We start from the raw sequence: 16,966 nt of genomic DNA on the forward strand, positions 1-16,966 counted from the left end.
TTCATTCCTTCAGCCGCCTTCTTGAAAAAAAGTCTTTCATAATGTTTAAAAAGTAGCTGTGTTTCTTCTTCTTTTCTGCAGCTTTGCAAACTGGTGGCTGGTTGGTTTGTGTACAACAACCGGAGCGACGCACAGAGCTGACCGTAAGCCGTAAACGGGCCGTAAACTGGCACAAACTGCGGTAAAAACCCAGATTGAGACGCATATTCTGAATACATGTCCAAAAGAAAGGCCTTATTTGGAACATCCAAATGGAAAACGCTGTTTACATGACCTGTATCAAATACGGAATATTGTCATATTCGAAATAATAGTGGAATATTAGTGTGCATGTAAACATGTTCACTGTAGTTCTCCCGGTCACTGCTGTCCTATCAGTGTTATATTGCTTTGAACAGATAAGACCCACAAATAGCGGCGTCGCTACCCCCAGCGGTTCATGGGAAATGGACTTTAGTGAGGTTGAAGATTGTGTTGGGCTTGATTTTTTGGGAGTTAGCTTACTGACGTCCCTCCATAGTGTTTCTGAGTTGAGTTTCTATAGACGTGGGTAACAGAATGGTCCAGTTCTGAAGCTTTGCGTCCACTAGGGCTCTTTCAGTGAGCAGAGAACATTAGCGTTAGGATTTTAGGAGTTCTGATAAAGTTGCTAATTAATAGTTGTTAAAAGCTTGAGTGGGCACTGCATTTTGTGACGTCGTCGGGCAAGATTTCCATAATAATCTTGTGGCATATTGTAATTCAAGTGGTCTGAGAGACCACTAGACTTCTGCATCTCCCCCTTGGCTCTACTTTCAGGCTTTAGAAAAAGTCTATCCATGACGGGAGACTTTGACCAATCACAGGTCATTTTAGAGAGAGAGGGTTTCTTATTGGCTTTTCTGCAAATGCAGATGCATGTGCAAGTCCGTTAGGTGAAACTTCTGTTTACCGTAGCCAAAGACTCAGGGCTGAGCCAACCCAACACATTTGATCAATTTGATTGGATTCAGAACCGTGATATGTAGTAAAATGGTCAATGCTATACAACAATTATTATTTTGATAGCTTAGAATTCTATGCACTAAAAAGGAGGGCTGCGCGATATTAGGATATGGCGATATGATTCACGATATTGGAGGGAAATGATCATTTTTGCACAATTATCCTTTGAATTTTTTTTAAATGATTACAGTGTGATTTTTGCGAGGATCTGTCCCGAAACAAAGATTAACACTTTTGCAAGGCCCTGTATCCGTGTCACATTGTCAGAAGGGGCTGAGCCCCCCTAAAGGTCTGATCCTAGATCGTCCCCGATTTAGGACGACTAGCCTCCACTAATTTGTAGTCCTTGTCCCTGGTCAGGCTTTAACAAAACAAACAGACTATACAATTCTCAGAAAATACAGAAAGAAAGAAGAAAAAAAAAAAAATACAAATAAAAACTGTCTAGCTAAGGGACACCATAAGTGCTCACTTCTCTGTTTTGTCAGTTTGAGCCATAATTTGTGGCTTTTGTGTCACTTTTATTTCTGTTTGGGATTGAAGTTCCGTGGATAAGGAATTCCATAAGTGTATACCTTTTACTGACCAGGAGAACTGACCAAAATGTGTTCTAAACATTGGGACTCTGGTTAGCTACTTCTCTTGTCCTGGTCCGGCCATTATTTCTCTATAATGAGTTTAGACGCCACAATATTCAACTTCATTTTAGACAATCTATGTAGTAGGGGGTCCCTGCTGCGTCGCTCTCAGTTAAGCGTTCCTTGGGGCGAATAAAATGGCGTTCGTTGGGGGCGACAAAAAGACATCAGCACTGGACCAAGCTACTGACCGACGTGACCTTTGACCCGCTGTTTGCCTGTGGGGGGCTGCACTGCTTGCCTGGTCCTGCCAGAGGAACTGGGGCTCACTCTTCAACCTCCCAACAACTACAACAACCACTGCGACGACAACATCCAGCCATCCTCAACATCTGGAAACACACGCACAAACAAACACACAAACAAACAAACAAACAGGTGGCGGACTGATGACATCAGACCATGTGCTTATTTCCTGTCAAACAGCCAAACCTTTAAAACATCAAATCTCCAAATAGAATATATTCATGAATCCAATTTGATTGGATGAAACACTGTTTATACAGTATATATACATATATATGTATATATATAGAGAATATTATTTTTCTTTTTTATACAAAAAGAGAAAGCATTTTGTGTTTTTATACATATATGTATGTACAGATAATAGAAAAGTGACCACACTGAGTGTGCTGTGACGTAACCGTGGGCAACAGGACAGGAGACAGTATTTACACTAACGAGGAATTCTTTTTAAAAAAAGAAAAGAAAAAAAAGGGTTAGGGTCGTCGTCGTAGTGTTTCATAAACGTGCCACAATCCCACAATCCCCTTTTAGAGAAGAAGGGGCGGGGCTCAGGTCACATGACTCTCAATCAAAAATGAGTGAAAGAGAGAGAGAGTGAGTGAGAGGTGGTTTACGTATTCACGAATACTGCTAAAACAGGCCTGATCCTGAGACACTTAACACCAGATGCCATAAAAGTCTGATTGAATAGTATTATTAAAAGGTGCAGTAGGTAAGACTTATTAAACTAACTTTCTGTCATATTTGCTGAAACGGACCCTATCTAACTGCGTGTCAATCACTGCTCACGAACACGCATTCATTCTCCCTTGTGGGGGGAGGGGCTTAGGAGACTTTTGGGCTTTAGCGGAAAGGAGGGGAGGGACTGAGAAGTTGTTGATGTTCAATTATTTTTTTTTTGGCTAAGTCCTGGATCTTCCCAGTCCTACCTACGGCACCTCTAACATCACCTTAATATTCAACGGAGACTTTTACTGGGGATTTCTAGTGTGTAATGATGGCTTTAGAGGCTTTTTTTTTTTTTTTCAAAAAAAAACAAACAAATGTCCGTTGGGAGTACCTGGCATGAATATTGTCCGATTGAAAAGAAAAAAAAAATACAATTCTTAGCAGTTGTAATACATTTCTGAAACACATATTTATATCAAACTCTCATGATATTCTCTCTAGCCGTCTCGCTCCAGGTTGCTAAATAGTGAAGTAAGAACAAATTAAGGCATCCAGATGAAGAAACAAAGACTGAGAAATGAACTGACCGACAACAGCGGTGCGAGTGTGTGCGTCGACGGGTTTCTTCAGTCCTGATTGGCTGGTTGGTTTTGCTGAGGTGCTGCGGCGTCGGTGTTTTGTGGTTTGTGACTGGACGGCTCGTTTTGTGTGTGTGTTTTTTTGTTTAGTTTTTTTAAATTTTATTTTAAAGGCACCTAGTTCCTCCTCCTCCTCTGTTCATTCTAAAAAAAAAAAAAAAAAGGTTTACTCCTCCTGCGCCAGCCAAGCCCACATTCGCTCGGCCTGTCTCTCTGACAGACAGACGGACAAGAAGACAAGTCGTCCACTTGTTGTCTGACATTTTGAAGTCCAAATTCTGTTCCCTCCCTCCCCCAACAGTCATCGTCCCGCTGTGGAAACAGAGGAGTAGGGACAAAATAGAAAGACAGTAGGATGAATTGGAGTGGTGCTGTGTACAGGTGGTAAAATATGCAGGTCTTGCATGTCTCCTTGCTGACCCTGCTCCTCCTCTAGGTTTCCATGGAGACGCCAACAAGTCGTCTGCTCCTCGTCGGGCTGAAGAACCAGTAGAAAAGAGATGTGTCCGTGTTCACAGTCTCCGGCCTTTTCTAGTGCCTCCGTAATGTTCTCCTCAGCCAATCGGAGGCCTCCACGACGACACAATTCCACTCTGTGTGTGTGTGTGTGCGTGTACCTACACACACTCTGAGGAGGAAGAGGAAAAGGAAGAGGGGAAGAGGAGGTGCCAGAAGGTGGTGAGAGTGTTGGAGTTGTTTTTTGTGGTGGTGGTTTAAGCCCTTCCTACAATACAGGCTCTTCTTCCATCGGCTCCTCTGTGGACCTGGGGGGGGCAGTTCAAAATCAAACAATGTCACGTTTCAGAGCACTCGTCAACATACATCCCAGGCGTTCTCAAACACATCGCTCAGAGGTCTGCATCTGATTTTCATTCCAGGTCAGAGGGCCGAAATGATTGGCAGTAACATTTAATCACCTCACTTTTAACTTTTAAAGGGATATGCCACTGTTTGTTGAAAAAGGGCTCATCACGGTCTCCTCTAGCTGTAGATAGGTGGGCCAACACATTTTTTGTGCATGCATTATTTTAGTCCGGTGCAACACCGGCAGCGCCGCCGCTAGTTAGCTTAGCGTAGTGAATGGAATCCTATGTTGCCGGTTAGCATGTTGTGAGTAAAAGTGAGCCAACAAAAGACAAAAAAAACGACCTAATTACTTGCACTGAGACAAAAAAATGCGTTGGCTCACCTATCTACAGCCAGGGTAGACCGTGATAAGCCCTATTTCAAAAAACGGTGGCGTATTCCTTTAAGCAAAATACATTCAAGTTGAGTTGAGAGAAAAAAAAATGTTATAGACTATATATATATATATATATATATATATATATATATACACATACATACACAGTACATGCATGGCTTATATGAACATGACTTATAATGTGAAAATAAGCCTTAAAAAGGTCCAGTGTGTAATGTGTTTAGTTGTTCATTATCAAAATCTGTGTTGCCCATTCACAAACTTGTCCTTTTTCATGAATATTTACCTCCACCATCAATTCCAAGTATTCCTTTTGGCTTGAAATTTTTGAAATACGTTAGCCGGTAAGGGTATATACAGGACATACTGCTCCGCCTTTCACGTTTCCCCTGTCACATGATAAACTCTCAGGGTGCTGCTAATGCTGCTAACGGGTATCGTAGCTTCCCGGCCTCCGGCGAGTTTGAAGAAGGGAACACGGAGGACCACGCGTATTCAAAATCCAAATTTCAGGAACAGGAGTCTTCTTCTTCTTCGCTCCAGAAAAATAAAAAGGATATTGAAAAGAGCAAGAGAACGGCTTTTTGAAGCGTGAAGGCTACCGTAGCTCTAATACGTACTTTGAACTGCGTGGCGCGAGAGAGTTGATTGCAATATATGATCTTGACGCTAGATGGGAGAGAAATTCCTACACGTTGGACCTTTAAGTTTAATATTACACCTGTGACGCAACCCTGTGCCAAAATACTCCAACTTCCGTGTTTTGGATCAAAAGAATGTAGCCTATTTCAAAATAGAAAACCGCCAATGACGGCGCCAAGCTATCCCAGTGCACTGCTGACCTGTTGGTTTCTGTGTTGTCAGGATCCGAGCCTGGCTGCTCGACATCAACGCTTAGGGAGGCCATGGCGCTGACCGTGTCGGCCTCGTCCTTCTCCGATTGGCCCTGAGCCCCGAGAGGACTCGACTCCAATAGCGAGTGGCCGCTCGTCTGAGACAAACTCTGGAGACAAGACCAGTGTTTACCTGGAGGGACAGAGAGAGAGAGAGACAGGATCAGGACACGTTCTTAGCGGCTCGTTGGATATGTGTGTGTGTGTGTGTGTGTGTGTGTGTGTGTGTGTGTGTGTGTGTGTGTGTGTCAGGGTTTCTGCAGGTTTCAGTCAAATGTAAGACTTTTTAAGACCATTAAATTAAATTTAAGTAATACAGCAAATTGTATTTGGACTAGCGAAAGAAAGAACTACAACACCATGGAATTAAAAAAAAAATTGTTACAATGAGCATTAGAGGTAGATTTACATGGACGTAGGAAAATTGCGACCTGTTTGATATTATTTAAGACCTAGAACACCTCGCGGAAACCCTGGGTGTGTGTGTGTGTGTGTGTGTGTGTGTGTCTTACTCTGGATCTCTATGACTCTCTCCAGCGAGGCCCAGGCTTTTGGACATGGCTGCTCCTGAGGCCATTGAAACACAGAGTCACACTGAGAGAGACAGAGAGCGCGCGTTAACAAGAAAGCCATGAAATCCACTTCCGTGTTTTATGTTCGAGACGGAAAAACACAATGCTGATGACCGAGGACTAGAATACCACTGACTGGAGGCTGCTCGACCTTCTGTCTCAACCTGCGTGTGTGCATGTGTGCTGCTCGTGTCTAAAGGAATAGTTCAACATTCTCACTTGTTCACTGTCCTTCCAAGAGTCAGGTGAGCAGTCAAATAGAAATGGAAATTGGTGTACATAACATAACCCGGTTATTCACTTAACCGGGGTAAGACCGTACCGTGGTTACTGCTGTGCGTGTAAACGCAATGTGTGATGCTCCGCCCAGCTGCTGTTTGCTAATACAGTATATAATTCCAGCATGTAACACCCTGGAATACAAATTGTCGGATATTTTACATTTCAGCTCATGTAAGGGTGAGACAACGTGTCAAGTAGTGAGCTTTACAGGTGTCGGCAGGCGTATTCTTTTCCTCTTTGGAGAGAACCGGGCTAGTTGTTTCCCCATTTCCAGTCTGTATGCTAAGCTATGCTAACCAAGTCCTGACTCCAGCTCTATACTTAAAGGAACACGGCAACTTATTGGGACTTTAGCTTATTCACCGTATCCCCCAGAGTTAGATAAGTCCATACATACCCTTCTCATCTCCGTGCGTGTCGCAACTCTGTCTGACGCCCCCACTGCTAGCCTAGCTTAGCACAGATCCTGGAGGTAACCGGCTCCATCTAGTCTACTGCTCCCAATAAGTGACAAAATAACGCCAACATTTTCCTATTTACATGTTGTGATTTGTATAGTCACAGCGTGTACAAATAACAAGGTCACATGAGACACAGCCATCTTCTAACCGTATACATACTGGGAACTATATTCTCAGAAAGCAAAGCACTGCTACTTCTGCTACTTGGGTGGAGTGATTTGCACGCAGCACATAGCCCCGTGGTGAATTGCACCTGGCTGCAGCAGTCAGGGCTTACTCCCCGTGGTGAGGAGCAGAGAATAGCAACGGGGCTTTTCAGGTGTTGCGCTAATCACTCCGCCCAAGTAGCAGTGCTTCGTCTTTCCGAGAATATAGTCCCCAGTATGTATACGGTTAGAAGATGGCTGTCTCATGTGACCTTGTTATTTGTACACGCTGTGACTATATACATCACAACATGTAAATAGGAAAATGTTGGCGTTATTTAGTCAGTTATTGGGAGCGGTAGGCTAGATGGAGCCGGTTACCTCCAGGATCTGTGCTAAGCTAGGCTAGCGGTGGGTGCATCAGACAGAGTTACGACACTCACGGAGATGAGAAGGGTATGTATGGACTTATCTAACTCTGGGGGATACGGTGAATAAGCTAAAATCCCAATAAGTCGCCGTGTTCCTTTAACGCACAGCTGTGAGATCAATCTTCTCGTTTAACTCAGCTTACTAAAGACAGAGTGCTTGGCTTACTGGCAGCGCCATATTTCCATATTGTTCATAGGGACGGTGGCCATTTATGTTGGAAGGTAAACTGTAATAATGACTGATGATAATAGGTCCGTCTCTCTCACCGGGTCTCCCAGCAGCGCAGCGACGCAGGCTTCTGACGCGTCACAGATGGCTGTGAGGTCGTGACCGCCCTCCAGCGCCATGACGACGCGCCCGCCCGCCAGACCCATCAGCAGCTGCGTCAGCTGACCAAAACCTACCAAAACACGCACCCATCACAGTTAGGAAACACTCATTCAAAATAGGGCTACTCAGTAAGGACTCAGGACTAATAATAATGTAATGTCCTACAAATATTTTCAGTGAATTGTTCATTAATTTTTTATTACTTTTGTTGAACATGATTGCAGAAGGTGTAATATGTAGATGCTGCTATGAACCGAGGAATATCAGAAATTTCAGTTCACAGGAATGCACTGATATTTTGTTATTGTAATTGTTGTTTTTCAATTATTATTATTATAACTTTAGCTTTTGGGATAAATGTTTCACTGTTAAATGTTACGTGCTTATTGAAAGAAAAACACTTAGCATAAGAATGTGGAACAGTTTTGATGGTGTCTCATGTTATAATGCTCCATGACATGTTTAGCTAGTGAATATTGAACTTTAGCTCAACGTTCTTTTTTGTTTTGTTTTTTAATAATCGCAATTTCTGGCAGAAACCTCAAAATTAGATTACCCCCTCCCAAAAAGAATTGTTAAGGCCTAATTCAAAGTATGTGGCAGTCATGCCGTTGTGACAGAGTTCACAAAAGTTGCCCTGGCTGGGTCACCATGGTAACCAGTGTAGCACTCACACTTGGCGGAGACGTTGTATCCTCCCAGAGGAGACTGATGACCCTCCACTGCGTCGAAGCCTGCAGACACCAGGACCACATCTGGACTGAACTGCTGGGCGATGGGCATCACCACGCTCCTACACACACGCACGAGCGCGCACAGACACAGACACAGACACACACACACACACACACACACACACACAAAAAAACATAAATGCATGAGATGAGCATGATCTTGCTTCCTTGCGTGAATTTTGCCTGCTGGGAATATGTTTTGTAGACAGCATTTATTAACCGATGCACCATGTGTACATTAGCATTCAGTACCTAACATTCCACTCTGACTATGGGAGTGGAGTCTGACTCATGAGACTATATATATATATATATATATATATATATATATATATATATATATATATATATATATATATATATATATATATTTCTGTCAGGTCCATTAAGTCAAGAACAACGCAGGCAATAAAAATGCTTTAGGAAATGTTATTGAATAAATTACGAATGAAATTTGGCGGTATGGCTCTGTTCCGAGGAGTCCCCTGACCTTTCATGAGCACCATGAAAGAGCAACAGCAGCATTAGGGGGACGCTCACACAGTTTAAGACTGGGAGAGCTAAACTATTCCCCCATAAGAACAGCGTGGCAACGATGACATAGAAGCGTATGTCACGTTATACACGACAAGGTGGAGCTGGGGAGGAGGGGGGTTGCATAGATGCGAGCAGCAAGCAGTAGGGAGCAAACTAAAGCAGCTTTGAGCAGGGCGCCCTGTTTGAGTGTAGGCCATGTAGCAGCGAGGGGAGTTGACCAGCTGATGCAGATGCGACTGTGTTGTTGGCCAATAGCGGTTAGCAGCGTCTTGACTACTTGGCCTGCCAGAACTGACGTGGACGCTCAATATAGACATAATTATATTGAAAATGTTTACCTAAAGGCGGTGAGGTACTCCACATCACCCATAGGCGGCTCTACTCCACCAGTCCACGCTATGTTCACATTAAAACCAACACCTGCACCTGATCCCACCTGCAGAGAGAGAGAGGGAGAAAGAGAGGGGGGAGAGCTGTTATTACAAGTTGGTCATGGGAATAAAAAATATGTACAAAAAAAACAAAGAACCACCAATATTTGTAGATTAAATTACCAATAACTACTAGAACTTGGACTTTGGTTCTATAAGAAGGTGCTAGCGGTCAGTCAATAGTGTGCTGCGGCGCCCCCGCAGCCACAAAACTTAATTCAGAGTCAGCAAGCTTAACTCGTCATAATTACATATTAGCTTTTACTTTTTAATTGTTGTAATATCATTCAAATTAAGCTATACAGTATGTAATTAACTGCAAACATGATTTTCTTTCCTAATGACCCTGCATCCATCTAATTCAAGTAAATGGGTGTAAAAAGGACACTGAAACCAAGTAAACAATGTGATTCATGAGTGATTGGCTGAGTAGCCAATCAGGAGCCCGCACAACGGAGGCTGACCCGGGTTGTATTTCTCGCTCCATCAATGAACTCCACTGGTCCAGCAGATGGCGGCAAGGAGCAGCCCATAGCAAGACGGCATTGTAGACTAAACTGTTGGCTGTCGCCGTCATTTCTCTATTTTTTTTTTTACAATGTTTTATTAATTGTCATTGCAAATACACTTTTTAACATCCCCTCCCAACCCCCAACAAAAGTTATGTCTCAGCATCTGACGCACTAATACAATTAAAGAACAAAAAGCTAATGATATGACAGTCCCACAGTACTGTATGTATATATTTACATTATTGTAACTGTCACAGCAATAGCATGGCTTTATGCATCAGGCAGAAATCCAGAATTGAACAGAGTTGAAAAACGCGTTTTCCCAAGTCCAATTTGGTTGTTTTCTAGATGACGTTTCTGCTTAGTGAGAGAAGCGAGAGATAAACAGTAAGCCAAGCTGAGCTGTTGGATGGAGTGTGTTTGCGTCTGTGATTCAGTTATAAAGTAAATGTAACAGTCTTCTAGCTGGAGAAGGAGTCAAGGCTTAGTGCACCGAGCTATGCAGACACTAAACATTGCTGGAGTGTTAGGCAGAAGTCCTCAGCGCTCGGAGCCCCACCAAGGTAAATAATCACCAGCTGCCAAAGTGGTTGATCACTGTGGGGCATGTGTTTCGTGAGCAGGTCGCCGTTGTGGTTGTTACAGTATCTCTTTTAGTTCCAGCACACAGTAAAGTGAACGTGCACACGGAAGAAGACGAAAAGCCCCAGAACACAAATAGGTGAAACAAGATGCAGAGGAGGCGCATGAACACAAACAAATGTCTCCCAAAAGTGTTCAGGCAAGTGTCTTTGCTAGTTTAAGAGCGACGCAGTTGTCAGTTTCCCGTCCAGTGCGCACATCGTTTAAACAGCAAATGCACCTGCGCCCATCTTTGCGGCCATGGTGCGTGCTGGTCTTACAGGGAGGTGTGTTCAGGTGCATTCTGGGCGTATTGCTATCTTGAGGCAGCGGGAAGTGATCGTGCCATTGACCAACAAAAACCTGATCTAAAGTCAATAGCGCAGCATTTCATTGTTATTTTAATAGCGCATTAGTAAAATGCGCCTAGGCTCGTGGCACAGCGCGCGCACACTACACTTGTTACACACACACACACACACACACACACACAGGGACGCACAGCAGCACACACACATACAAAAGATTACAAATAAAAATATGACGGTGCAAATCCGCCATCATAATAGCAATGCGCCGAGGTCCAAACGCGCCTGGCTTTTAAAGGGAATGGGAGATGACGCTCTGATTGGTTTACTGCATATTATGCCCAAAACTCACCTATGAATTAATGAAGACACCAAGTATAACCCTTTTGAACCATGCGCCTGGCGCATGGACCCTTTTTTCCACCGTCAAACTAGCAAAAGTGGATTTGGACACGCCCTAAATGCACCTGATCGTTAAAATAGGGCCCTATGTGTTTTAGTTACACACACACACACACTGAATTCAAGTTATTAGTAATTTTCAAAACATGAAACTAAATTCTCACCTCTACTTTGTGTGTGTGTGTGTGTGTGTGTGTGTGTGTGTGTGTGTGTGTGTGTGTGTGTGTGTGTGTTGTGTGTGTGTGTGTGCGTGTGCACGCGTACCTCCTCAGGCGCTCCGCTGCCAGGAAAGAAGTTTCCGTCGTCGTAGCGATGGAGGGAGATGTAGAGGACGTTGTGGTCGGTGTAGAAGGCCTGCTGGGTGCCGTTGCCATGGTGAATGTCCTGCAGTGACAGGTCGCAGTGACAGGTCACAGCGGCGTCAGAGAGAAGGTCAATGGGCTGTTATGATACAGACACTCTGAACACACCGAGTTAGCCCCCCCATTAGTTTTTTGTTTGGCTGCACAAAAGCCTGCTGAGAATAATGGGCTTTAACATCAAGGGTAGTACTGCGACAGCAGTGAATAAATGCAGTCATCTCTCTTTAGTCAAAAAGTAGGGCTGCCCATTTTTTGTGCTTCAAAGCTTGGGTATTAATCAACAGCGAATATTGGAAGCTTTGGTGGAGGCTGCAATGGGGGGGGGGTCGTTTTCATTTCACTGTTAATGTTCCGTTTTTAGGGCGTTTTCACACCTGTAGTTCGTTTGCTTTGTTTGAAATCAGTTGATGAGTTTGTAAACTTGGAGCGATTTCGGTTCGGTGTGGTTTCACACCTGGAAAAATCCAAGCGTACCAAAAGAACGTCCACTCCTCTTATTGGTCGGATGTGTCTGGGGGGCGGGAGCAAGGAAGTAAATACAGGAAGAAGAGTCCCGTGTTCTGGACTAGTGCATATTTCTTGCATCTCCACGGTCAGACCAGCTCATTTCATTAAAATGATCAGACACTGTTTGGCGAGAGACGTTACTACGTCTGCTCTGGTGACCGAGACTTCGCGCTGCTCCGCCCGGCGTCTGTCTCGAACTTTTAGCGGCGGCTGGTTTGACCACGGAGATGCGAGTGACGGACGGCGAGCTTGACCGCAGTCTATTTCTGTGAGAGAAACGCTGCAAGCTGCTACAGTTGCAGATTGCTAAACACACCTGACTACAGGAGACATTTAGCTCAGACTTGTGGAGCATGTATAGTTGGTGCGGTTCGAGTACGGATCACGTTCTCACCACAAACGAACCGCTCCAGAGTTCGGTACGCTTCTTTGGTCCGCTTTTGGTGCGCACCAGAGTTCGATTTGTGGCGTTCTCACCTGCCCAAACGAACCGCGCCAGCGGGACAAACAAACTCTAGTTTGATTCAACCGAAATAAACAAGAGGCAGGTGTGAAAGCGCCCTTAGTTAATGAGTTAATGTTGTTAAGTCCAATTTCTCCACAAGTGATAGTTTAGCTATATGGAATACGGGTATTTATTGTTGTCAAATATCTGTAGGCGTATATCTTTGCAACAAAACAGCAGGAATTTCATTAAGCTGCAGCCATTGAGAGTTTTTGGCTTACGGTGCTTATATTTCATTTTTCCTCCTATGATATGAATAGTTAGCCTCATAGTTAGCCACTTCCGGGATTGCTCTGGTGCAGCAGGAAATTCCACCGGATGCATGTATTTTTTATTTCCTTCCTCTTTCTTAGTATTGGCATTCTAACCTCCGGTGGATTTCTGAGGACTATGGTTAACTGCTCCTCAGATCTCTGCAGGGTAAATCCACACAGCTAGCTAGACTATCTGTCCAATCGGAGTTGTCCCCGAATGCTATGTGGAGTAGCAGACCCTCCTTCAGCGTGCTTTGGAGGAGGGTCTGGCAAAGCGAGACTAACCTAATAGTCACATTAGTTACTGTTTTAAGTGAATATCACTGTAGAACTGTAGACGATAAAAATCTGTATAACAGAAAAGTTAAAGGTGTGTGTGTGTGTGTGTGTGTGTCACGGTGTCCGTGTATGTGTGTGTGTGTCAGAGCTACTCACCCAGTCCACAATGAGGATCTTGCCCACTCCTAGTTTCTGTTGTAGCAGCTTGGCAGTGATGGCTACTGAATTAAAGAAACAAAACCCCCTGTTCACACACACACACACACACACACACACACACACACACACACACACACACACACACACACACACACACACACACACACACACACACACACACACACACACACACACACACACACACACACACACACACACACAAAGAGTGATACAAACAGTTAGTCAGTTAGAATGTGATGTCTAGTGGTGTAACGATAATCTTGTGGGTGTACTGACATGGCAGTGGATTCCTCAGCATGGTGACCGGGTGGACGCACCACTGCAAAGCCATTCTAGTACAAAAACATGGACAGAGAGGGAGGGACAGGTCAGACAATGTGTGTCACAATGTGACAGCTGAACGTTTATTTTCAGAAAACTGTGTCCACTTGTGTGTATTTCCCCACGTGTTACCTTCAGCTCTGCCGACGCCACTCTGAAGGCCAGCTCGATGACTGAGCCAACCGCCATGCGGACCGCCGCTGACGAGTGCATCTCATTCCACACCGTGTCGCTGTCCACCTGCAGGGTGGGAGGGGTGGGGGGGGGCACAAACCAGAGCTAAAACATTCATACACAGACAAATAGAGATGGACTGACGGGCAAGCAGAGAGAGAGAGAGCCTTACCCCTATTCCACCACAGGGAAGAACCGCATACATCTTCTGGCTGATTGGACCTGAAACAACCAATCAGAGTAGATGTTACAGATTTTGTAGTGTGTGAGTCAGGATGCATTACAGATTTAAATTAAATAAGTAAAGTTTAGTTATATGGCACTTATCACAAACAGAGTGCCAAAGTGCTTTGCATGTCAAATAAATGTTATCGATACCCAAAGAGAATCACAATGAATCACAAAGAAAAGGAACAGAAAAATACATTGTAATACAATCAACAATCAGCTAACGCCACACTAAAAAGATGTCTTTAGCTGCTTTTGAAAGAAAAAAAAAATAGAGGCTGCCGCAAGGCAGAGCGTTCCACAGTGTAGGTGCCACTGCTTTTTAAACGCTCTGTCCCCTTAAGCAAGGTTTATTGGTAGCTGTGGTGTTCCTGGTGGCAAAATTACGAATCCCACTATGGCCACGCCAAGACCCGCCCCACGAAGCAGCTCGATTGGTTGGGGTTAGGCATTTCTCCTCGAGTGGTTAAGGTTAGGATAGCGGATTGGTCAGGGGATAGGACCTTAACAAATGGGGTTACATTACCTTGCGTAAGCATGGACGCCTGGCCAATAAATGCTATTGAAGGGCGGGTCTTGGCGTGGCCATAGTGGGATTCGCCCACTATGGCCGACACAATGTACACAATTTCCGGCTCCACTTTTGTTATGTCTTCTGACCTGTCAAAGAGCACGCCCCAAAATCAGCTACCTTTAATTTTTCACTCAATTTTGAGCTGATTGTCTGTGCGATGCGCTGCATGATGCGCGTGCCCCCTTCTCGTGAGCGATATGCGGCCCCGACGTTGACTCCAAGCCTTTTGAAAAGCGGGATATCCTCCTCATATGAGCGCATAGGACGGGCATGTTTCGCTTTGTGAAAGGCCAACGGAAACATATTCCACAGTGCCTCACGCTGTTCTTCATTCACTCCGGATGCGCCCGTTATCAATAGTTTGCACTATGTTCGTGTGCTCATTACTCTCAATTGTCATGCTTTTCAAATGCTGGATGAAATGTTTTGTCCCCGTGTAAAATGTATTGCTTTTAACCGCGATATTGTGATTTTCGCAGCATATTTCGCACCACATCTCAGTCCAGTTGTCATCGGTCTGGAGCCAGGGTATCTCCTGAAGCCACTTTTCTGCAAAAACAACATTTCTTATTTTCAGGTTCAGTCTGGCGTTTCTTTGTAGGTGGCTGAACGACAAAAGTAATTACTTAAAGTGGCTTGCAGCAGCACTCTGGACCAATTGTAAATAATCCAAACGCAAAGAAACAAAGGCATGTTTAATCATTTCTAACTCAGCGTAGGATACAGCATGCCCGAGTTTTGCAGTTTCTAATAATAATAATTTATACTTTATTGATCCCCAGGGGGGAAATTACAATTTTTTTTCACTCGGTTGTTAGAACACACTACACACAGGCCTGAAATACACACACATGCTCAGGTCCTATACATGCATAAATGGAGAGATGTCCGATTGAGGGGGGCTGCGACTGCTGAACAGGCGCACCGAGCAGTTGGGGGGGTGGGTTCGGTGCCTTGCTCAGGAGCACCTTAGCAGTTCCCAGGAGGTGAACTGGCAGCTCTCCAGCTACCAGTACACATTCCGTACTTTGGTCCGTGCATTTTCAGCCTTTATTTTGGACAGGACAGCTGAAGACACGAAAGGGGAGAGAGAGAGAGGGGGAATGACATGCAGAAAAGGGCGCCCGCTCTACCAACTGAGCTATCCGGGCGCCCACTACTGCCACCTCTGAGGTGGAAAAACAAGTGTGGGACAAGGACTTGACATGCTTGTCAAGGTACTAACTATCTAGGGATATACAGCAGGTCGCTCAGACAGACAGACAGACACACAGACAGTTACCCAGCAGCTTCTTGTGGTCCAGTTTGTGTCGATTCAGCGGACTGGTTCCATACAGCAGAGTGTGGAACTCTGAATGGACAGACTGGATCTCATCCAGAGACGCTTTACGCCCCCGAATCCTCTGTTCACACACAGACACAGACAGAGTAAGGAGTTTGAACATTTTTAATTTGCACATGAGGAAAAAAAAATAAAACAGAACAGATATTTGGCAATTGCTCAAATCACTTTACTATTGTAAACCAAATTTTGTTTTTAAAGAGATGGAAAATAAAAACTGTGGTGTATAGATACAGAGATGTGTTAAGTGTGATGTAAACAGATATTTACATGAAGCCTTTGTATGTTTGTGTGTGTAAGTGCTTGGTGTGTGTGTGTGTGTGTGTGTGTGTGTGTGTGTGTGTGTGTGTGTGTGTGTGTGCGTGCGTGCGTGCATACCTCACAGCGGCCCAGCAGGCCCGTCTCCTGCAGTCTGGACCAGATGCTTTGCACTCTCCCAGCATGCTCTGGGTGGATGTGAGCATTGCCACAAACACACTGATGCTTCAACATCAGACTGTCGTACACAAGCCCTGGAGAAAGAGAGAGAGAGAAAGAGAGATATAGAGAGAGAGCGAGATGTAAATACTATATATTCCCGAATAAAATGAAAAGTAATAATCCAAGAACAGCCTGTAAAAATGAAAAGCTGGAACCAGATGGTCGCTGGGTAAAAGAAATAGAGAAATATTTGAATATACAGAGAACGACAACATTACAACATACAGGTTTTAGGGTTGCACGACATGAGGAAAATACATTACCAAAATGACATTACCCACGAAAAATAAAGAGTTATAAAGGTGTGCTCAGTTCTGCATTTCTGCAGCTTTCAGTATTCTGCTCAGCACTAAAGAAAAGGATGACAGTTACACTTTAAAGTGCAGTTTTCTATAAAGGTTTTCAGTTAGTGTCTTTCGCGATATGTCGCAGCCTTTCGCGACTTTGTTATCACGCCAGTTGATGTTGCGATGACATTAAAAAACATATATTGTGCAACCCTATAAAATACTATAATTTCCCCAGTATAAAAACACTTGTGTGTGTTAATGGTCCTCCACAATGTATCTTGTAGTAAGAAATAAGCACCACAAGATGTCAGTAGCTACCAGTGAAATGTGTGTGTGAAACATGCAGGACACAATACTTTGTAGTCAGTAGACACACTTGACTAAGAACCTGGAATGTGACCACACACTTTAAACGCCTTATCTCAAT

The 16,966-nt window shown here is 44.2% G+C and overlaps 1 protein-coding gene across 1 annotated transcript in view; it reads right to left on the bottom strand.

Moving 5' to 3' along the window:
• Positions 1 to 2,700: 2,700 nt before the first annotated feature.
• Positions 2,701 to 16,966, bottom strand: part of hdac5 (histone deacetylase 5) — a 54,265-nt gene continuing 39,999 nt past the window's right edge. Inside the window, exons 16-28 of the mRNA XM_039824699.1 lie at positions 16,148 to 16,281; positions 15,710 to 15,830; positions 13,798 to 13,847; positions 13,584 to 13,691; positions 13,407 to 13,462; positions 13,107 to 13,194; positions 11,308 to 11,427; positions 9,108 to 9,205; positions 8,173 to 8,291; positions 7,435 to 7,568; positions 5,788 to 5,869; positions 5,225 to 5,408; positions 2,701 to 3,942 (exon numbers count right to left, since the gene is read on the bottom strand). Coding sequence (XP_039680633.1) covers positions 3,903 to 3,942; positions 5,225 to 5,408; positions 5,788 to 5,869; positions 7,435 to 7,568; positions 8,173 to 8,291; positions 9,108 to 9,205; positions 11,308 to 11,427; positions 13,107 to 13,194; positions 13,407 to 13,462; positions 13,584 to 13,691; positions 13,798 to 13,847; positions 15,710 to 15,830; positions 16,148 to 16,281 — 1,334 coding nt within the window. The 3' untranslated portion in view covers positions 2,701 to 3,902. The remainder of the gene's footprint in view (positions 3,943 to 5,224; positions 5,409 to 5,787; positions 5,870 to 7,434; positions 7,569 to 8,172; positions 8,292 to 9,107; positions 9,206 to 11,307; positions 11,428 to 13,106; positions 13,195 to 13,406; positions 13,463 to 13,583; positions 13,692 to 13,797; positions 13,848 to 15,709; positions 15,831 to 16,147; positions 16,282 to 16,966) is intronic.

The sequence above is a fragment of the Perca fluviatilis genome, chromosome 15, assembly GCF_010015445.1.
Source record: "Perca fluviatilis chromosome 15, GENO_Pfluv_1.0, whole genome shotgun sequence".
Taxonomy (NCBI): domain Eukaryota; kingdom Metazoa; phylum Chordata; class Actinopteri; order Perciformes; family Percidae; genus Perca; species Perca fluviatilis.